Source organism: Mus musculus, chromosome 3 (genome assembly GCF_000001635.26).
Source record: "Mus musculus strain C57BL/6J chromosome 3, GRCm38.p6 C57BL/6J".
NCBI classification, from domain to species: Eukaryota; Metazoa; Chordata; class Mammalia; order Rodentia; family Muridae; genus Mus; species Mus musculus.
The window spans coordinates 32,915,881-32,938,822 of NC_000069.6; the positions used below are offsets into that span (position 1 = coordinate 32,915,881).

The 22,942-nt window shown below is 44.2% G+C and overlaps 1 protein-coding gene across 5 annotated transcripts in view; it reads left to right on the forward strand.

Annotated features, from left to right (window-relative positions):
* The window catches only part of Usp13 (ubiquitin specific peptidase 13 (isopeptidase T-3)), a 121,793-nt gene extending 99,598 nt beyond the window's left edge, over nt 1–22,195 (forward strand). For 2 of the 5 annotated variants that reach the window (XM_006535553.4, XM_030252841.1), the window contains 4 exons: nt 1,579–1,736; nt 3,037–3,190; nt 15,778–15,862; nt 17,260–22,195. In XM_006535553.4, the coding sequence (XP_006535616.1) occupies nt 1,579–1,736; nt 3,037–3,190; nt 15,778–15,862; nt 17,260–17,353 (491 nt within the window). In that variant the 3' untranslated portion in view covers nt 17,354–22,195. Of the gene's footprint in view, nt 1–1,578; nt 1,737–3,036; nt 3,191–15,777; nt 15,863–17,259 lie in introns of those variants that run through there. The other 3 variants (XR_003954401.1, NM_001013024.2, XR_003954400.1) reach the window with 3 other exon arrangements.
* The last annotated feature ends 747 nt before the right edge of the window (nt 22,196–22,942 follow it).

A 22,942-nucleotide genomic window follows, 5' to 3' on the forward strand; every position in this document is an offset into this window, starting at 1 on the left:
CTTCTGCACTCTGAGCTAAGTCAGATAGTCTTAGGCTTCTTTGAAACAACGGCTTTCTTGGAGTAACTTCTCCCTTCAAGGAGTACACAGTTTGCCTACCAAAAGATCACATTAGAAGGATGCGGTGTGTATTTCAAGGTGGAAAAAGAAAACCCAAGAAGTGAGGCCCTTTCCTTAGCGTCTTCTTTTATCTACTTTTTGAAGATGTCATTGCCTTGTCCACCCATCTGAAGTGTGTATTTACATGGATTTTAGTCACTTCACAAGTAGACCACTAATTTATTCTAGAATATGTTTGTACACTCAAAAGAAATGCTACAGACAGGAGGTGATTCTCTCATGCTTTCGTTGTCTCCAGCACCTCATGTTCACTGTCTACTTTGCATAGTCTACAATTCTTATGAATTTGCCTATTTTTCACAATTCATATAATTGGAATTGTATTACACAAGGCCCTTTGTGTCAGTTTTCTATCACTTTTCATGATCTATTTAGGGGTCTTATGTTGTAGCATGAATGCCATTTCCTTTTTATGGCTATATAGTATTCCATTGTATAGCCATACCACAGTTTATTCATCCTTTCATCATGGGCTGATAGACAGTTGGGTTATTTCTTCATTCTGGCATTGATTAGTGCTGTTGTAAACATACATGTTCTTGTGAATGTGGATTTATACTTTTGTTTCTCTTGAGCAGAATTGATGTAGTTCTATGTCTAACTTTTTAAAACTGTCAATTTTAAAAAATTTAAAAAATAAAAACTGGGTAAAAAGCAATTTTACCCAGTGCTGAGCCATGTTAAACTCTCGGTCATGCTTAATGAGGTGGTCTAGTCTCTAAATTCTCACTGTTAGTGAGTTTTTTATAGTTGCTCCTGGCTGTACTATGGTATGTCACTGTTGTTTAACAGACATTTCCCTAGTGATTAATGGTTCTAGGCATATAATGAGTTATTTGCTTTTTTATTATTGAGCTCCAAAAATTCTTTTTAAGTTCTAGATACAGGTTTCTTCTCAGACACATGATTTGCAGAGATATCTTTCTGCTTTGCCATGTCTTCCGTTCTTTAATGGTGTAAATAGATTTTTTTTTTTACATTTTGATGAGGTCCGGCACAACTTTTTATGAATTATACTTTTTTCTGTTGTGTACAAGAAATTATTTATCACTTACTCCAATGTCACAAAGATGGATGCCTGTGGGTTTTTTTATTTAAAAAATTAAAATTAATTATCAAATTAATATCTTTAGTTCCCATGTTTAAGATAATGATCCATCTCAGTTTGATTTTGCGTGTGGTCTTGTTAGGGAGCACCTAGCTTTATGGTTTTGTACGCAGATAGCTAGTTATCCTAGCACCGTTGTTGAAAAGGCTGTTTTCCCTGCTGCAAAGTTTGCTTGGAAATCACCTGATCTCTGGGCTCTCTGACCTCCCAAGTCTGTTAACTTGACATATATGTCTAGTCTTACACAGACTCCTTGATTTACAGCTTTGTAGGTATTTTCCACATTGCTCCTGAAATGCCTGTTTTCAAGACAAAACCCAGACAGATTTTAGTCCAATTGTTTCCCCCAGACTTTGCTGAACCACTGGCCATACCTGGGTATGGAGGGGCTGGGGCCTCTGTCTTTGGTGCTACTGGATTGGACAACCAACCTCCTGAGGAAATCGTAGCTATTATCACCTCGATGGGATTCCAGCGAAATCAGGCAGTGCAGGCTCTACAAGCAACGGTGAGCACTGGGGACTGTGGGTCTGGGACTCCTAGCCTCGCTGGAGGAGGTTTTCAGTTTGGTTTTTTTAGCAACAGAGACTTCCCAATCTATGACATCATTCTCTGTCACCTTTGTCTGACTGTGTCCCATCATAGCTCATGAAGATTCATTTGCATGTAGTATACACAAAAGTAAACTGAGTCAATGAGGGACTCGAGGTGGACTTATGCACAAGGGGATATGGAGCTGGGCAAGGCGATTAAGATGCTGTTGTTCCTTAGTGGGGCTCACAGGTCTGCTTGGAGCTCTACAGCTTCAGAGCAAAGAGGTGCCAAGGCTCTGGCTTAGGAAAAAAGTTCTTAAGATGAAGTCATGCTTTTTTGATATCAGAACCTTGGAAAAATATGTTCCGAGGGTTCTCAAAATATGTCTTGGAGTTCTCTGCTGCTGGGTCCATCTACAAAGAAGAGGTTCTTCTGGTAGTTGTGAACATCTCCATTTATTTGGAGACAGGACGGGCGTAGGTATCTGTTTAATAGTCAGGGAAGTACGCTAAAACCTACCGTCCCCTGTCACACCAGATTTCATTCTGAGTGGCTTTTGGCTCCTAGGTCCTTTTGCCTGTCCTAACCTGGTACCTACCAGGACCTATTGCTGAGGCCATAGTGAGTTTTGGCCAGGCCATGGGAATTTTCCCTTTAAAATTCTCAAACTATTTCAACCAGAGACTTTCCCTCCCCTTGGGTGTTTTCTTGAGCCTTACTTGCTTCATTGAAGTTTCTATATCCAAACAAATCCTTTAGCTTGTCAGTGCTGTCAAAAAACAGGGGAAGGGGAAAATAACTTCATGATGGTCTGGTTTGAACCATTTGGAGTTCCATTAAAACAACCATTAGCTAAGGCGTCATCTATTCTCCCATTCTTCCAGTACTTAAGACATGGAGGCACTGACCCGGTGTGCACACTGGCATCTTCACTCCCAGAATCATCTGCAGAAGATGCAGTCAGTAGGAAAGATAGGCTGTAGAAAGGGCTGCATGTGAATGCCGCCCTTCCCCTCTTACACCCTTGCCCTTGGCACCAGCCTGCAGCACCGCTGAGCTAAGACAAACTTCGGAGCTGTGCTGCTCTGAACTGTTTTCTGCCGACTGCAGTGGTAGGGTATAGGTGGGAGAATGGCAGAGTCCCAGCTTCTCACTCAGAGGTACTTGGCATCACTTCATTCAGGCCTCCTGCCTAGCTGCTTGACATCTGGTGCAGATGTTTGGGACATAATGAGGCCTGGATGCTCAGTACATTGTGAACTTCCTTTCCTCAGAATCATAACCTGGAAAGAGCACTGGACTGGATCTTCAGCCACCCCGAGTTTGAAGAGGACAGTGACTTTGTGATCGAGATGGAGAACAATGCAAATGCCAACATCGTGTCTGAGGCCAAGCCAGAGGGACCCAGAGTGAAGGATGGGTCTGGAAGTAAGTCCCTGCCCTAAACACCACCTCAGCAGTCATGAGAGTTTCTTGGTCCACAACTTCTCCTCCATCCATGTATTGAAACCTTTGATGTCAATTTTAGTACAGAGCTGACCTCTCTTAAATGGTATCCTGCCACTTTGGCTGCCATGGTTTGATGAAAATCTAGATAATATAGAATCATGCTATAAGTGTGTGTGTGTGTGTGTGTGTGTGTGTGTGTGTGTGTGTGTGTGTATTTGTATGTGTGTGTGTTATGTACCAGTTTAGACTTTTTCCTTTCTGTGTGTGCTAGGTATTGAACCAAGGCCTTGCCAACCTAGACAAGCACCCGCTCAATGGAGCTACATGTCCAATTCAACTGTGTCTTTCCAGTGAGGGTTACATTTCTTCATGAAGCATGACAGCTTTGGCCAAAAGAAGCATTGCTATTCACAGAGGAATGCTGTGAATATAGAAAAGCAATCTTAGATGCAGGACGCTCCCATTTCCAGGCTGATGGCTGGTAGTTTTATAAAGGGCTGTTTCAAGATGGTGACAAGTGGTGCCACAGGCAGACTGGTTCTGTCTCTAAGTAGCCACCTATTATGTAGTGGCTGGATGCCAGGCACTACCATAAGCACTTTGTATATAAGCATTCCTTGAATTCTTGCCATAGCCAATTTCACAGGTGATAAAATTTGGTAGGAATAGTATGGATTGTTTCTAAGGTCATACAGGTCTTCAGAGGTAAGGACAAGTTCAGATCCATCATCTTACGAATTATCTTACCATCATATCTTCCTCTTGGGCTGTTATCTCTTATCAGATGACATTTAGCTCTTTAGCCTGCCATACAAGGTGCTCTTCAGTCACAACCCAGCCTGCCATGTTTGTTACTTCCCGCAGCCTGTACCATAGCACCACACTCAGCCACCATCCTCTCTTCCTGCCTGCACCAGGCCTTTGTCAGGTGAATCCCTATTTATGAAGTCTCTCCTCCATCACTTAACCCATGTTGTCATCACCTTGTGCTCAGAACTTGGCCACTTGCTCTCTTCTCCTCCCTTTCCTCCTCTTCTTCCTCACCTCATCTCCTGCCTTTCCCTTCCTCTACAAAAGGGACATTTACTCACTGAAATGCTTTATTTTAGCTAGGTTGGAAAAGAATAAGACACAACCCTACCAAATTTTCTATTCATCTATAGCAGTGGTTTCCAACCTGTGGGTTTGTGCTCCTTTGGTGGTAAACTGACCCTTTCCCAGGTTGCATATCAGATCCTTACATTACAACTCATAACTAGCAAAATTGCAGTTATGAAGTAGCGATGAAGTAAATTTCTGATTGGTGGTCACTATTAGAAAGGCTGAGAACCACTGACCTACAAGGTCTTGTGGTTTTGTTTTGTTTTTCCCAGAAACAAGTAGTTTCCCAAACACAAGATGCCATAATAGACAAGCTTTCCATGATTCGTGAGCAGAGCTTGTACCAAACTGCTCGCCCATTGGTTCACTGCGTCATCGATGTCCATGATAGTCTTTGGAGATGCTGAACCCTTTGGTAGAAGGGTTGTAAAGCTGCCATGACACTGGGCTACAGAGAGTTGGGGCTCTGATGTTGCTAATTACTATGGACCCGCTAGCTATATAAATAAGGACACAGAGACTCTTGTATATTTCAAAGCTTAGGCCTTTAACTTTGGACTACCTCCCAGCTCCTCTAACCCAACTAATTCTGCCTACATCGCCCCATGACCTCATCTACCTCTCCACTCATGTTCATGTCTGTCTTCTACCATATCTGCTTGCTGAATCCCCTCTTCTTATTTTTTCTCATGGTCTCTTTCTCTCTACCAAGAAGTCCCTCCTTCCACTTTCTGCACAGCTATTGACTGTCAGATTTTTATTAAACCAATCAGAGAATGCCTTAGCAGGTGAGGAAGGAGAGAAACATTTAAGAAAGATTCTCCCAATACTCTGATCCTCAGGGTTTCCTTTCTTCTGAGGGGCATGGAGATTTCCAGCTGTCCGTTGGTCAGTAATGAGCCCACTTCCCCCCCAAAAGGCACATACTTCCTCAGGCTTGCTATACCTTAGGGCCCTGCGAGGATGTTAAATTTTGCCCTTGCAGAACATCAGAAAATTGTGTTCAAGCATCTTTTAAGACACTTGGGTCAGACCTTGGAGTTGAGGGTGCCAGTGGGGCAGGAGGGTTGCCAGAGATCCCCTGAAAAGGTCCTTAATATATCTATATTACAGCCTTAGAAGGGATCTCCAGAGCAAGCCCGCTAGCAAGACCCACTGTCTAGGTGAGTTCTGGGTTTGATTGAGAGACCCTCAGTGGCTAAGGTGGAAAAGCGATGGAGAGCCAATCCTGATGCTGACCTTGGGCCTCCACACGCACCCACACTGCACACTGTACACATGGAAACAAAAAGGGAGAAAATGTAATGAGCTGTGCTAGGCCTTCACTTATTTCATTTTTAGATGAAACTTCTTAGAAATTTTCAAGGGAGAGGTGCAAACTTTGTAGCTTTTGTAGCTCCCCGTCACATGGCCTCTAGAAACATCATTATGTACTCATTGGCCACCCCTCCCTTAGTGGGACTTGGAGTTGATCTTCCTATCTGGTAGACTGTTTTGTAGGGTGTCATTATAGTTACATTGAACACAGAGGTTAACCAGGGGAGATGTGTGTTCCATTCAAGAACACTGTTTTTAAATTCTCAAAATTATTTCTAGCCATTTTAGCTGGTGAGTTGGTTGAGATATTTGACATAAAGGTAGTAAGTGCTGTTCAGATGTAAGATGTCCTTATTTGAGGAGGCAAATACTGGGAAATCTTGAGTCTAACTTAGCAAAAGTGAATTGGTTCACAAAATCTGGCAAGCCTTGGGATGGAGGCAAACAGACCCTAGGCAACTTGATCCAGGATGCAGAAGCTTTTATCTGAAAGGTCCCTGGTCATGGCTTGCTGGGGGAGAGTTCTGATACTGGAGAAGAATGAAAAGGAGATGAGAGAATATATACAAGAAAGATGGCCTATATTGAACTGAGGCTTCAGGTCACCAGCAGAAGGGAGTTGGAACTGAGCAGAGAGCAGGCTTTTCTGTTGTGGGATTTTTACTGGGGAGAAAAGATCAATGGTTTATTCACCTCAAATAGGGCACCAATGACAGACCAAAGAAATTGTTCCACCCATGTCAAGCTTACTGAACCTGGGAGTTTAGTGGGGTTGCGAACAGGACTACGAATGAGGCAAAGGTGACTGCATCCCACTATGCATCACTAAAATGCCCATCCCACTATGGGTGACGACTCTCTAAAGGTGCATTCCTGGAGCACAACTTGTAGGTGTATCCACTGAAGAATCCCTTCTTCCCAGAATTTGCTCATGCTCTAGAATCTTGGAGGAGAGAGATGGTTTGTGAGTCCTGTAAGTTTCAGGGTTTTCCGAGCCTTGTAAGTTTCATTGGTTTCTGCAGTTGGAAGAACAACAACTTCTTCTTCTTCTTCTTCTTCTTCTTCTTCTTCTTCTTCTTCTTCTTTTCTCTCTCTCTCTCTCTCTCTCTCTCTCTCTCTCTCTCTCTCTCTCTCTCTCCCTCCCCCTCCCCCTCTCTCTGGATGGAATGCTTGGATTTCAAGGAAATAGTTACATAACATCTCCTAACACACAGAGAGATTCTAATTGCTTTGCCAGGCCAGGCTCCAGGTGTAACTCCAGAGGGACTTCAGATGCTTAAACTGCCATAGCTGCTGAAGGCACATTAGATTAGGGATAGAAAAAACCACACACGGCTTAGGGCTCATAATTGGTTGCCTCTGTCCTCTTGTTTGTAGCTTCTGTTCCAGTTCCACTTTCACACAGACTATCTACAACAGCCCCAAGATGGCTTTCTGGGTTCCCCTTTAGAGCTATGTTGGTTATGATCAGCACAGAGAGGTTTGTCCCAGCCTTCTCAGGTTCCAAGAGTCTAACTCTGTCATATGCTCCATTGAAGTTGTGGGCTCCATACAGGGAAGCCCAAAGTTGGGCTGAGGAGAGCAGTGTGAGTCTTCTGGAAGCCTGGTTCAGATGTGGTCTGGGGCAGTAGAACCTTACTTCAAAACATGCCAGCCATGCAAAGGGTTAGGCCCTCCTCAAACCTGCCTCATTTGGAATTTGGGGTACCCACTATTCTGTCATTCAAGATGCCTGCTGGGAAGTGAAGTCTTTACTTGAGAACCCCTTCCTGAAAAGCGGTATTAGGGTAACATAGCTGTAAGAAAATGGAGAGTGGCTACCAGAAGCTTCCACACTAGGTTAACACTGCACACAGTCAGGCAGGTACCTGACTCAGAAATGGGTATTGCCAAGGTAGAGGCTCAAGGAGGACATGCACAGAAGCTGCATTCAGAGAACTTGTGGGTTATGAAGAGCTGTAGGCTGAGCATCCTAACATCTGGGATCCCAAATACTCCCACGTCTGAAAGTTTTGAGTATTGATGCAATGCCTCAGGTGAAAATTTTTACACCTGAGCTCATGTGATGGGTTAGAGTCAGAGACAGGTACACTAGAAATAATAAGAAGTTACCTTCCAGCTCTGATAAAGAGATATGTATGAAATAGAGAAGGAATTATCTGTTTTATCTTAGGCCCCAACATACACAAATATTTAAAAACAAAACAAAAACATCTGGAATCTTGGACACTTCAGGACCCAAGTGTTCTGGATTGTGGCTAGTGAACTGAGAGCTGCTTCTGTCTTCCTGTCCGCTTCTGTCTGTCTTTCTGACTGAACAAGCAATGCCACTGCTTGGGAAGGGCTCTGACACTGTCAGCCTTCAGTAGGAAGCTCTTGTCATGGCCTTTCGTGCCAGCGGCTTGCTTCCTCCTTTCTGTCACTAGGAGGATCAGATACAATGGCCGCTAAGTGGCCACCACACACCTCCCCCTTTCTCTGTGTTTCATACCCACCATCGAGTTTCATGTCTTCCGACTGGGATGGAGGTGAAAACCCGCTTTTCATCATGCTTTTTTAGTGCTGGGTCTTTTGCAGTTTAGACCTAGTGCCTCCTTTCTGGTTGAGTTTTGAACATTTTCTAAACAGGGGAATCAAGCCTTTATTTCGGCCTCTCTGAGCTACTTTACTTGATAACCACTCCCTAAAAGCAATATCAGGGTAACCGTAGCTGTAACGAAATCATCCCCATTCTATGCCGTGCTTAATGAGTGTTTAACTTTTTTAAAGAACCCACTGATTGCCGGTGTAATTACCATATGATTACTCATGATTACTTCGAGCCTGCATCCCTCCAGCATTACTGCTGTGCTTCAGACAGCTTCAGCAGCTGCTGAGAGTTTTCAACCAGGAAGCAGACACCCATTTCATCTGCTCAGTCCTTGAGCACCCAGACTTCAGTGCTCCCACCTTCCAGGATAGTTATCCTCCCCCTAAAAGCTATTATCTGGAGCCAATTAATTTACATCCAAGTGTAAATGCCTGAGGACTGTTACATTTAGAGAGACATGATCTTCGTAATTTGAAGCATCATAATAAGGATGGGGAATGGGGATACAGCTGTGTTAGAGAGCTTGCTTAGCACATGAAGCTGCAGGTTCAACCTTCAGGACATAGATGGACAAATAGGCAGGAGTCCTTGGTTGGTGCATACATAAGCAAATGCCCTGGCTCTATTCAGAAGAGGGTGTTTCAGCACTACGGTAGAGTCTACGGCTTTCTGACTCATCAACCCTAGTCAGGGTTAGAGACACTGGAGTCCTGAACTTTTAAGGCCCAAAACAAGAGAAACAAAAGCAAAGAAAGTAATTTGAAACATATAGGCCAACTCTGTGTGAAAGGAAGACAGCGCTCTCTGACAGAGAATTCCAGGGACTTGTCTGTAGTCCTGCCTTGAGGAATTGGCAACCACAGAGATTTCTTCTATTACTGTTAACAACCCTACACGGATACTTGATTGTGTGGCAGCCTGGCCTGCCTTGGGACAAGCACAGGCCACTGGAGCTGTCAGGAGAACAAACGGGGGAGTGTGGAAAACCTAGCTCTCTTGTAACAGACTAAGATGCTGAGGTTAGTTTTGCCTTCGGACCTTTAGGGATCAATCTCACTTTCTAGTGGCTTGTTCTTGGAGACATTATGGCAGAGGCACTTGGCTTTTATGTTTCTGAGTTCCATGACTAAGACTGTTGGGAGAGTGAGCAGGTACAGAAGAGCATGTGTGGCTCTTTAAGTGGGTAACAAGCTGTGAGTCAAGGCTCTGGTGACCTGTCCAGGATTGCCAGTGTCAGTACTCTCTGTCTCTAAGGGTCTGCATGTTGTGAACTAGGTTGAGGTACTCAGTTGTAATTACAATGATGTAATGTGAACTGTTAGTATTAGGATACAAATGCCAAGGGTGGTGTAGTATAGGTAATGGGAGTGAACCACTGGGCTTTACAGCCTCTTAATGGCCTACCAGCTTTTCCTTCTTTTCTGTGCAGACAGAGGTCATGCCCTCAGGAGACACTGGTGCTGGCTGTATATAGTAATTGCTTACGACAGTGGGTTCATGTCAGGTGCTCTGATGCTGGAGTTGATTGGTGTAATGACATGTAGTTAAAGTGTGATATTCAAGAAGGCAAAGTTATGACTTTTAAGAATATGAAGTGAATGTATTTCACAGATTAACTGATTGACGGAGAACAAGTCAGACGCCACCACTGATATAAACATGTCTGAATAAGTAGGATATTCACTTTTATTTCTTGTTGACTGACTACTTTGCAGTGCTCAGTATAGAACCCAGGACCTTGTACACACCAGGCAGAGATCTATTACTGAGTCACAGCTCTAGTCTAGGATGCTGGTTTATTTAGGGTCAAGTTAACAAAAAAATATTAGGATGAGCTTGCCTGGGTTAGATCAAAAGTGGATATGTTCAAACTGTATCCTTGAACATATGGGTCCCATGGGACAGAGACTGGTTTTTATCTCTATTAGCCAAAAGGTGCAACTTGGCAGTTGCTTCCTAAGTTTGGGACTTCTGCAGTAAATGGTAAGATGAGCCTAGTTAACCCTTAAGATTGCAGGCAGCAGACTTACGCTAATGTCATTGCTTTGGGTAATTTTGAATTATTAGAGTACGACCCTAACCTTGTGCTTTCAGATTTTGAAAGTCATGTTTACAGCTGTATCATACTCCCCTCATTTTTCCCCCTCCCACCAGAACAAAAGCAGGCTACAGGGTGGGCTTTGACTCATGGGATCTCAAACTTGTGGGTGATCTCTGCATGACCTTTACTTCACATGACATTAAAATGTCGTCAACCTCTTTGACCTTCAAACTTTGATGGAATTTTGTTGCAGGGTTTACACTGTGAACCCTGAGATTGTGTTTTTACTGAAAAAACTTTTTTCTAGTTTTGGTGTGGCTCAGCACAGACACACTCTTAGCACTCACCTTTAATCCCAAACAATGAAGGTAAGGTTGGTTTGTAGGAGGAAGTACTCATGTTTGAAAGTGATGTCTAATTGAGGGGCAGACAAAGTGATGAGTCAGAGAAAGATTTGACAGAATAGGACATGCCTCACCCTCACAAGAAAAGAGGAAAGGGAAGCTCCTTAAGAGAACAGTGCAGAGGGAGAGAGGAAGGAAGAACTTTTATCAGGACAGTGGTACAGAGACAGGTTGCAGAGGGAGAGCAAGCTAGACACAGGTGAAGATAAAATGAGCCAGGGAATGAGAAGGAATCAAAAGATTAGAATATATTACCAAAGTTAGTATGAGGTCAAGCAGAGCAATTCAGCAGAGGCTGAGGGAGAGAAGCCAGATTGAGTCAGTTAGCTTGGAGAGGAGTTTGAGCCACAGCAGCTAAGTTGAATCAGCCAGAGATCAGAAAGAGCTAGGAAAGGTTGAGCTTATTTGGCAGGAAGTCTCAGAGACTGAAAACATTCTAGGCCTAGATAAGATTGTACAGAGGCTAGAAGCTTCTAGGACTAAGACAAAGTTAGCAGACTGAAGCCTCGAAGACAACAGTTTATCAGGAGAATAAAAGTTAGTTTTACAGAATTTATCTGGCAGTTGCTTTCTCAAAGAACAATAGTATAGAGCACAGTTGATATTATGTTGGATGGATAGGGGTGGTGGTGGTACCATATGGTAAACAAGCAAGCAAGTAAGCAAACAAACAAAAAACGACCCTCCCCCTTTTGAAAGACCGAGCTAGTTTTCATCAAGTCCATGCAGAGCAAGTTTTGTGTGGAAGAAGAGTGCTTGTTTCACAGGTAGCTTTGGTCTGGTTGTTACACGGATGCTCCTTTCCAGATGGAGAATGTAGCAGTTGTTCAGGAACATCAAACTGTTCCAGGTACTTTGAATGTGTCTCTGTTGAAAGTCAACAATTCTGAGCTATTTATTTTTGTCTCAAGCTGTGTTTTCTTTTTGTCTAGGAAGGGATATGAATGATGAGGCTCTTGTTTTGCGACAGGATCTCAGCGGACTTGGAGAAAAATCATGGGTAGCTTTCCCATTGGCTCGAGTCATTTCATTCCAGTCTTTTTGGAAACAGAGAAAAATTGGCATCTTTTGCCTACTTAGCTTCTGCAAATGTGTTGAAAGAGATCCTCTCTTTTGCTGACAGTCCCGAGTAGGAAGTTTTGAATAATGCATGGGGAAGTTGCTCATATTGATAAACATGGTTAATTTAAATTATGGGCCTGGGATTCATGCTAAACTTCAAATCTTTGTGATTCTGAGTATACACATCTATTAGTTCTTAACTGAAGAGGAGAAAGTGCCTTGTGAATTGGTTTTATGTCAACCTGACACAAGCTAGGGTCATTTGTGAAGAAAGAATCTTAACAGAGAAAATTCTTCTACGGGTTTGGCCTTGTAGGCAAGTCTGTGGTTTATTTTCTTGATTGATGTTCGAGGGCTTAGCCCACTGTGGGCTTTGCTACCCTTGGACATATGGTGTCAGTATAAGAAACCAGTCTAGGCAAGCTTTAAGGAGCAAGCCACTGAGCAGCTCACTCCGATGGCCTCTGCTTCAGTTCCTGCCTCCAGGTTACTGCCCTGACATATTTTGCGGCCTGAGAATTATAAACTAAAATAAATCCTTTTGATTCTAAGTTACTTTGATCATGGTATTTTATCACAACATTAGAAATCTAAGACTGGGGTTAATGGTAGGGTTCTGTTGATAACATTTAGATTTGTCTAACTCCATCTGGCTGGTCATTTTGGCTATGTGAGTGTATGAACAATGTGACAGTGAGGCAGTCCTGGCTTGGGGTAGGAACTGCTCCTTCAGTGCTCTGCTGAACTGCTGATGATGCTGTTTTAGGGTAGAGGTGATGGGGTGGAAAAATCTTGGGAATACTGTGTCCTCTCTTCATAAACACCTACAGAGGAGCTGCACTTGGAGATAGCAGCATTGTGTCTTTTCAGATGAAAGTTGGGAGTTGACATGAAATTATTCCAAAGAGGTTTGCTTGTAAAACCACTTGGAATTAAGGGAAGGTTTCTCTGTAGCATTTCCAGCCTATTGAGGCAGAGTGGGTTCTTAGCCTGGGAGGGAGGCTCAGAGGAAGGGAGACAATATGTAAAATCTCTGGATCACTCTTTTGAAAATTGAATCCCAGTTATGATGACTGTCATTGCAACTCCTTTCTCCTGGCTTCTGATTTTTCAGAAAGCCAGGAGAAAGAATCTCAGATTCCATCCATCCCGTCAATACGATAACGAGAGAAACTTAGCAGATGATTGATTTCCTGTTAATACTGATTTATCAGTGTACACCCACATTTACATGTTGATATGAGGTTTATTAAACTATATACAATATAAGAAGCTATAGAAACAAGGGTGAACATGGGAAGAATTACTTGCCTCTTTCACTTATTAAAGTATTCCAATAATCTCATAAAATCATTTTTCTATGCCTAGACTATCTCAAGAAAAATGACAAACTCTCTGTTTGTGCCAGGCATGTTCTAGACTGAGCTAACAGTCGGGAGATAAGTATGTGACATCATGTGGCACTTGGCGTTGTTTGGACACCAAAGCAGGGAGAGGCAACAGCTGGGGTGGGATGAGGTGGAAGATACGTGAGAGTTTATAAGGTGGCACCAGACCAGAAGCCTTGAGTCACGTGAGTATTGGAGAAAAAAGTTGACTGCTAGAAGGAATGGTAGGTGTGGAGGCTTGAGGGCAGAGCACACTGGGTGTGCTTGAGGACCTACGAGGGACAACTAGAGTGAAGTAATGGGAGAAAGATGGGAAGGGGTCAGGGCATCTCATAGGCTGTTGGAAGAACCGGGGGTTCCAGTGTTCTATAGGAGTCACTGGAGAGTGTTGGGAACATTAGTGACAGTTTGACTTCCACTAAAAAACAAAAAGGAAAGTAAAGGACCACTTTGGGAGCCATGCCCAGAGTAGTTCAAATTTTCAGGGACAAGGTAGGGGCAGAAATCAGGGGACTTATAACCAGTCCAGAGAAGGACCCTGGTGACTTGGACCCAGAGGAACAAGCGGAAAGGGGTGTGATGGCTGGCTTCTGGATATATTTTGAAGGGCATGGTAACTGGGTTTACTAGTGATTTGGTGAGATATAAGGAACAAGAGAGATATCAAGACTTTTGACCCAACTTATTAGAAGACTGGAGTTGCCATTGATTGGGATGGTAAAGCTCAGGGAAAACTATCAATAAACCAGGGATAAAGGAAGCTTCCTCAACCCAATAAAAGGTAACTAGGTGACATGATCTTAGATGTAGCAAACCACAATGACTATATTGATAGTCTTAGAACTGACATTCTAAGAGGACATTGCAAGGTTGCTGGAAACAAGAGTAATGGACACACATTGTGGTTATGGTCTGCTTTCATTTTCCTCCTTTCTTTTTCCTTCCTTCCTTCCTTCCTTCCTTCCTTCCTTCCTTCCTTCCTTCCTTCCTTCCTTCCTTCCTTCCTCCCTTCCTCCCTTCCTCCCTTCCTCCCTTCCTCCCTTCCTCCCTTCCTCCCTTCCTCCCTCCCTCCCTCCTTCCCTCCCTCTCTCTCTCTTTCCTCTCTCTCTCTCTCTCTCTCTCTCTCTCTCTCTCTCTCTCTCTCTCTCTCTCTCTGTTTCTTTCTCTTTCTTTCTCTTTTGAGTTAAGGTCTCAAACTCTTCATCCTCCTGCCTCAGCCTACTTCATTCTGAGATTGCAGACATGTAACTCTCATACGTAGACAGTTGTTATGAATGGTTAGCATTCTAGATATGAAGTTATGGATGTAATAGCAGTTATTCCAGGAGACGGGGTGGGATTAACCAGAAAGTCAGTGCTAAGAAATAAATATCTGAAATCAAAGTTACAGGTACTGACTTTTGTAGGTGAGGGGTACCAGAAGATGGAACAGATGGGAGATCATCAGTGTGGCATCTGGACTGCCAAGAGGTCATGTGCAGGGACAAGTATTTGGGAAGGAGGGTTTGATCATCAGGTAAAAACAACTGGGGTAAGGAAAAGGAGAGCATGAAGAGGCTGGGGACCTTCTTTATGGAAAAAGACCATGGAAAGTTGAGAGCTGGGGAGTGGATATGTAAGCCTGTTTGAATGTCTCTTAATCATTTAAGAAGGTTTCTCACCCATTACTGTGAAAGTCTGTAGATGCTTGCCCTGCCTTTCTAGCCATCGCATTGTAGTCTGTCACAGCTTGCTGAGGGGGTAGGTGTGTGTTCATGGAGTTTGCTTTGTCGTTGTGTGAGTCTAGGATGAGTAGAAGCAACATGAACTAACTCAAACAAGAACTCAGGCAGTACTGAGCTTGGTGACAAGAGTTACTAAGAAGAGAATAAACATAGCCCTGCTCTCTGAGGGGTCACTCAATCTCTTCCGAAAAGCAGACTGGTGATATCCTATGATTCTCATAGATTTTAGCATGAGTAAGTCAGACATCTTGTGTAAAACATTGGCTCTTTCTAAAATAGTAATTATCCTATCTCCTGACCATATATAACATTTGAACCCAAATTTCACAAAGCTCCGCAGAGTGGGTGATTTCCTTCCTTGTAGTTTCCTTCTCTTACCATTCCCTCTCCTGCCCCTTCCCCTCCAGCTCTCCTTCTCTCTCCTCTTCCCAGACCCCTTCCCCTCCCCTTCTTTTCTTTCCTCCCTTTTCTGTTTTCTTCAATCTCAGTGATAGAAACAAGCTCAGAAAAGTAAAACAACTTTTCGCCCTCATGCGTCTTTCAGATCTGCAGGCTCGATGCAGACTTGGGGGTGGGGATTGCAATTCTGCTTCTGCGTTTAAGTTTAGCATCATCAGTGCTTGCTGTACTTTGATAGTCTATTCTTGCTTGCTGATAGAATGCCACATCAGTGTGTATGCCTGTATCTGTCTATGTGTGTATATGTGAATGTGTGTGAGTGTGTGCATATTAGAGAGAGTGTGTGTATGTGAATGCATGCATGTGCAATGCTGTGTGTGTGTAGGTGTGTGTGCTCAAATGTGTGTGCTCAACACAGCAAGGTTAATAGACTGGACTGTGAATCTACATAGCCTGTTTCCTGTTGGCCCCATGTGCTGTTTAGAGGCATACTGGGTTCCTGACTGCTGCCTTGTAATGGAATTGTTTTCTTTTCCCTAGTGTACGAGTTGTTTGCTTTCATCAGTCACATGGGAACATCTACAATGAGTGGCCATTATGTTTGCCATATCAAGAAAGAGGGACGGTGAGTCTTTTTAGAAGGTAGTAGATAGATGTTGTGTTGAGCTTTTCCTGGGGTCAGCCATTCTACTAATTGTACTTGTAGTTTGTAGTTTTAAAAAGAACCCATGCTAAATCTATCTATTGTGATGGCTGGTGGTCATGCCCAGCCCATGCTGTTAGCTTGGTGCCAAGCTGCTGGTCAAAAACCCAATCCCAAGCTAGCTCTCTATGTCTCTGCTTGCTAAGCTGACCAAACTAGTTTCTCCTTAAATGCCTGGAGCTGCAACTTCCCAGGCCTTCCACCCGCCCCCCTTTGGCTGGCCTGCAGAACCTCAGCTACTGCACAATCCGCTCCCCTTAGCCCTGTGAAATGAAAACACTAGAGACTTATAATATACCGGCCAGATTTATAATGGTAAATCTCCAACACCAAAATGCCCTTGCAAATTACACATAAGTCAGTAATATAATTACAAGGTGCACACTTAGATTGCACAGATAGACCATTTCACTACTCTCTTGCCCAGCTATGAAATCCCTAGTTACTTGTGGCTCCTCCAGGCCATGTGGTTCTGCTCCATCCTTTTTTTTTTTCCTCCATCTTCTGCTCTATCCACCCTCTGTCTCTCCTTTACTCTTCGCTTCTTCCCTTCCTTCTCTAGAACGTTCAACTCTGCCTTTTCCTTCCACTGCCCAATCACAGGCTCTGGCCTTATCTGACCAATTAAGATTTCACCTGACCTACCTGAATGTGTGATCTACTCTTCATCGGAGCATGCCTCTTGAGGGAGCAGAAAATACAAACATTGACCCACAACATGTACTAGTATTTTTTATGTTATCTCTGGTTCTCTCATTGCTTTGTTTTGTTTTGTTTTGTTTTGAGACAGGGACTCATTACATAGACCTTGGCTGGCCTGGAATTCACTGTGTAGAGCAGGCTGGTCTTTAACTCATATCCACTGCCTTTTCCTCTGTAGTGCTGAGTAGGATTAAAGGTGAGTGCCACAATGACAGCCTCTGATAGTGGGTTGAAGGGATGTACTCCCCCACCTTTGTTTTTTTAAACCAGAGTCTCTTTAGTTTGAGGTCCTCCTGAGCAATAGAGTTACAGGCATGCACATGTGCCTGACATGTTGTATGTTCAACTGTTTAACAAACACAAACACCAGTGCTCAGGTTAGCTAGTTAACTAGTCAGCTAATGGTACACAGTTCAAGGGCATCCTCTGCTATTTATGGAGTTTGAGGCCAGCCTGGGGTCAGAAACACTGTCTTGGGGGTGGAGTTCTTTACTAAAATTCTGCTCCTTTTATGCCGAGTTTTGGGCATGGTTGCACTGAGTTATTGGAGACTCTTTTTTCCTGCCATGGGGCAATCGCTGACACAAATCGACATAGATTTCTGCCTTTGTTTTCAGATGGGTGATCTACAATGACCACAAAGTTTGTGCCTCAGAAAGGCCCCCCAAAGACCTGGGCTATATGTACTTTTACCGCAGGATACCAAGCTAAACCTCACAGGAATTGGCGAGAAGAAGCCATACACCTTTTTAATTTGCCAAAAAAGAAAAAGAAGAAAAAAAGAAAAAGAAAAAGGAAAAATAAAGGAAAAAAGTTGGGACAGCAGATGCGGAGGACTACATGGGTACTTACTGCTTCTTTTAAGAGCTTGGTCACGACACCTTCTGGAGAAGAACTGGGAATAGGGGGTTTTGTGACTGTTCAGAGAGAGGGTGATGGAAGAAAAGACATTGGCTACCAGCCTATCAATAGGCACTGTCTTTCCCTCTCTTCTGCTTTGGGGGGGTCACTGGTAAGGGCTTCCCTACAGTGAGAAAAATGCCCACTTTTAAAATTTTTCCATATAGGACATCAAAACCTGGACTGGCATTTACTGGTGGCATTGTGTCTTCATTTCCCACAGTAAGTTCTGACCTAGCTATGTGTACCGGGACATCTGCAGTGGATGCTATTTTTAATTTTAATCACATCAAACTTTATATTACACTGTATGAGTGTGTGTGAGTGTGTGAGTGTGTGTATGTGTGTGTGTGACCTTTGTAGTCTTCTGGATATCTGATGGATTGGTGTTCAAAGGCTAAATAGTTGCTGTTAAATGTATTTGGAAAAGGCAGGCAAACATCTTTAAAAATTATAACTCAGGAACAATTGTTAAAAATGAGTTCCCCACTTGGATTTTAAAGAGTACAGAGAGCTGAGTTGTGGCCTCTAAGTGCTGTCTGGTGTTCATGTGGGTCTGTGTCGTTTGACATTGACGCCAGGTGCCTAAGTCTTGTCACACTGTGCTTTGCCCGGGGCAGCTGGGAGCGCAGTCCCTCAAAGATCTCTGTTTTAGTTAAACATCTGGCCTCTCGAGATCATGCTCACTCCCTGGGATCATGTTAGATGGCCGTGGTTTGTCTGTTTTTCTGGTCTCTGAAATTTCTTACGTTTTTTACATCTCTACTTCTCTGGGGCCAGCTTTCCCTCTGCCCTCACTGCCTATCTGCTGTGGCCCATGGTGCAACCTTGGGCACTTTAAGGATGAGAACTGCAGAGATGTTTCTGTCGCAGCTGCAATGCCAGCCTTCCCACCTGGTCATTTCAGTGTCCTAGCCGTGGCCTGAGAACAGAGTAGAGTTGTGAATGTGCAGTGGCCAGGAACGAGCGCTCTCTGTGATTTTTGTTATTACTTTTCATCAAATCCCAGCCTCTGGAGTTTCTGGTCCAGATCATTGAACAAATGGAAAAGGATTTATTGCTGTCTGCTTGACACGTACTTGTTTGATTGATCTTTTTAGAAATGGCAGAAAAATGAAGAAGTAGAACAGAATGGGCTCAGTAAAGGAGAGGCATTGGGTTGGGACAGGAGGAGTCTGACCAGTCAGAGTTCAAACCCCGGGGCCCTGTCTCAAGGAAGATCCCATGTAAGCCTGGGCTGTGGGGCCGGGGCTAGAGGCCTGGGTGCATCTGGGTGCTGTCTCAGTTGGCTAGGGGCCAGTCCTTCCTTTCATCTATGCCTCAGTTTCCGCATCTGCACGGTGGTCAGGTGACACCCCCTTCCACCCCTTCTAGCAGGCTTTGGCCAGTTCTGAAGAACCTTCACAGAACAGAAGGTAGAACGTGGTAGGTCCCATTAGAGTGTACTGCCTTCTTGAGTTATCCAGTGCTTTTTATATTTGGGAATAAATGACATGATGGGAGGATAGCTCATGATGCTGTAATTCTGACACTGTCCCACTGAGGGACCTTTGAGGCTTGGCTCAGAGATCCTAAGTCTCTGCTGTGTGTGTCCCTGACCAGCGACCCTACCCCCTCAAGTGGAAATTCCTACACTAAGCAGCCTTACAAAACTCAGTCCCTAAGGGCCACATATGATAGGATAATGACTGAACTTGCACCTTCAGTGGCTGGTTTGCAGTGTTACAAAGCAAAGGCCTTTCACGTGGGTAGGGGCATCTCAGGAGGTTTGAATTCAAATGTGGTCAAAGATTGCATGTATATTTTGAACAAAATAAAAGATTTTATAAAACTTTGCAAACTCAATGTTGTAAAATCCATATTAAAGATTTTAGGCTATAAACTATTTAACTTCATTAGGTAGAAGAAGCAAATTAACCCTTCTGGCACCAAGACGTATTTCAAGAAAGTGTATAATGGCTGCCTCTTCCCTGCCTCACAAACTCAAGGGCTATTCACGGCAAGGCTTTGTATGTGCGCTATTCTTCATTTGGATCAGGAGCAGGACACACTGGTATGGGCAGTGCCTTGCTCTCTTATTAGAATGTGCTTGCATGTGTCTCCTGGTATATGCAAGCTAAGCTGCTCTAGAGTACCAGTGGGATATACCATTTATCTTACACATGTGTGTAGACTGGACACGTGTGGGTTGTGTCTGCTAACCCACCTGCTAGGAGTCTTCTGTGTGAGATGTGGCGTGATTGTGTGTCTCTCTCTCCATGTGAAAGCATCTGTGTGGAGGACAGCGCTTTCTTCCTGTAAATATCTTTTGATATTTATTTGTGTAAACTCCCGATATGTCTTTGGAAAAATGGATCTGTTTTGTCACTTGGTTGAAATACCCAAATAACCAGTCAGAGATCCAGTTTGGTACAGGTTTTCTTTTTCTTCTAAATGGGGAGAATCCGGGAAGAATCATATTTTAATGACATTTTATATCAATGTGGCTTCAGTATTTTCGAATTGACTCGTCTCTTTTGCCAAACCTACAAGAGAATGTGCCTGCTGCTTCCCCTGCATCCCCTTGGGCTCCCATTACCTCAGCCGCAGACCTCCAAGTGTGCTTCTGTCCTGACAGCATCTCGGTGTGACATGCCTGAGTCTCTCTACTGCTGGGCCCTTGTCTCTGGACCAGGAGGTTAGACCAGAGAATCTGTGAAGTCTCCTTCTGTTTGACCACCACATTCTGTGTTTATTTTTCTGTGGTTCCAACCAGAATCAGACATGAGCTATGGTAGTTGCTCAGAAGTTTCCGTGCCTCACTCTGCCGTTATTCTAGCTTGTCGGTTCCTGACATTGTTGGTCCACATCCTCTTTCCCTCAATCTATTTTCTTTTGTAATCTCATTTCCCTGACTCCAGAACTCAAAACTTTTTAGTCTATAAGGCCCTTTGCTACTGCCCCCCCCCCAAACAAAAGGAGCAATCCATTTATGACAACCTCTTGGAAAAGTCTCAGAATGCCTCTCAGCCACTCAAACCCACACAAATATTTTGAAATCCCAAGTCCACTGTTGCTAGCCCAGATCCCCAGATACATGCTGCCAAAGCTGTCTGTCCTACAAAGGGTGTTTAGAAAGTCCGTCTTCATCATCATAGATGCCGTGGCTGCTGGATCTCATCACAGGTCTTTATAGTCTGTGAGGTTGCCAGGAGACATGGACCGAACAGAGGATGGCATTACATATAATGTGCTTCTGCCTGTTAAGTCAGTATCCCAGGGAACAGAACAAGGTCTGTGCAGTGAAGCTGGTGGATAGGACCACCTACCCAGTGCCACCAGGGTTTCCTGTTGTCCTAATCTGCTTTTCATTGGTGGAATAAAGACCATGGCCAAAAACAACTTGGGGAGAAAAGGGTTAATTTAATCTTATAACTTAAGGAAGGGAAGTCAGGGCAGGACCTCAAGGCAAGAACCTGAAGGCGAGAACCGAGGCAGAAGCGACTGAGGAGTCCTTCTTACTGGTTCGATCCCCACTGCTCGCTCAGCCTGCTTTCCAGGACCACCCATGCTGGGCTGGCTCCCCCACCAACCATTAACCAAGGAGTTGCTCCATAGGCTTACCCATAGGCTAATTTTAATGGAACCATTTCCTCAATTGAGGTTTCCTCAGATGATCTTAGCTAGAGTCAAATTAAATGAAGCAAACAAACAAAACCTAATCAGCACACCTGCTCTATAATTAGTCATCACCCTTACAGTTGGTGGAAGGTTCTGTAGCCCTCCAGTGTGGTGGGATTTGGTCAGCCCACACTCAGATTGTTCCACATACATAAAACGCACACTAGAACGTGAAAGCTTCAACAAGTAGTGTGACTACTGCAAATGATGTGGGATACTTGATTACATGTGCTGGCCATTTAACATGGAAATCTCCACTGTTGTCTGGTCTGAGCATAGCTAGTGAATAATTTAGAGGTATGGCTAAGGCCCTCCCGTTAGTGTTCTGCACTGAGAGGTCCACCGTGAAATCCCATGGGTAAGACAGGAACCTGCAGAGGCTCCAAAATCGGAGCAACATGGATGGTTTTGCTGGATTAGGGAGCACGTGAAGCACAGGGCAGGGCCCAGAAGCTGCAAGAAGAGTCTTGTAGTTAGGTTCTGGGGCGCTTCCAGTTAGGTTCTGGGGCGCTTCCGCTTTAAAGAAAATAAATCCCCCAATTTAGACGCAAAAGCAGCGCACCCCCAGCGGCCTTCCCCAAGCCTTGCTCTGGAGCTACCCTGTGGATTGGCACCTGATTTCCCAGCATCCTCTGGGTGCTGTGGATGTTACCTGGGGCAGGGGTTTGGGTACTGCTTTAATTTCAGGCAACGTTCTCTTGTGGTTCCCCTCCCCGCGTGCGTCCTGTATTCTGTTCTCCCGCTGGGTATGTGGAAAGGCTGTGTGGATCTCAGCTCCTCCGCTCGCACAGAGGCTGAGCCTGACCTGTGCCCACCTGCCCAGCAGTGTTAACTGTTGGGTGCTGGAAGACTTGGTATTTATTTATTTTGCACTAGTCACGGTTGGTGTGGAAACTACTTCAAGTGTATGGGAGACTACTTGCCTGTAATGGAAAGAGATGGATAATTTATTGCTTTGATAGTTTTAAATTAAAAGCTATTCTCACAAACTCAGGTCCCTTTATGGCTCTTGTCTGTTTTTCATTTGAAAAATGCCACAGGAGAATGGGGAACTCGAGGCCGTGCCTGAATCTGTTTTTGGCCATGGCTTATTGATGTGACTCTGCTCTTTGTCCCCAGCAGAGGTCAGTACCTTGAAGGAGGGTTGGGATGGTGAGAGTCTGGGAAGCTGACTTCTGGGTTTTCCCTGTTGGGTATCCAGCCACACACACAGCTCTGTGGTCCTGGCCCTCCAGTGGTAATAGCAGAATGAACATGCTACATCAGTGATTTGGCATATCGGACACTATGTTTCTATTGTGTACTATGTTTCTGTTGTGTAACAGTTCCCTAGTACCACATAGCCACAGACTTAGTTTAAACAACACATCCACTCACCCAGTTCTATTGAGGCTAAAACCATGGGACAGGAAGAATTTATTCCCATGGTTTTCCAGAACGGTCTCAATCCCGTTTGTCTGTCTGCCTGTCTGTCTCTCCTTCCTTCCTTCCTTCCTTCCTTCCTTCCTCCCTCCCTCCCTCCCTCCCTCCCTCCCTCCCTCCCTTCTTTCTTCTTCCTTCCTTTCCTTTTTAATTTTTTTATAAAGCTGACAGCACCCTGATAGCTTTGATATCAGACATTGTCATGTCTCCTTTTAATGGATTGCTTGCCTCTCTCTTATAAGGACTCCTGATACTGCATTGACTCACGCAGGTAATCCAGATGGCTCCCATCTCAAGGTCCTTAAACCTCAGTGCACT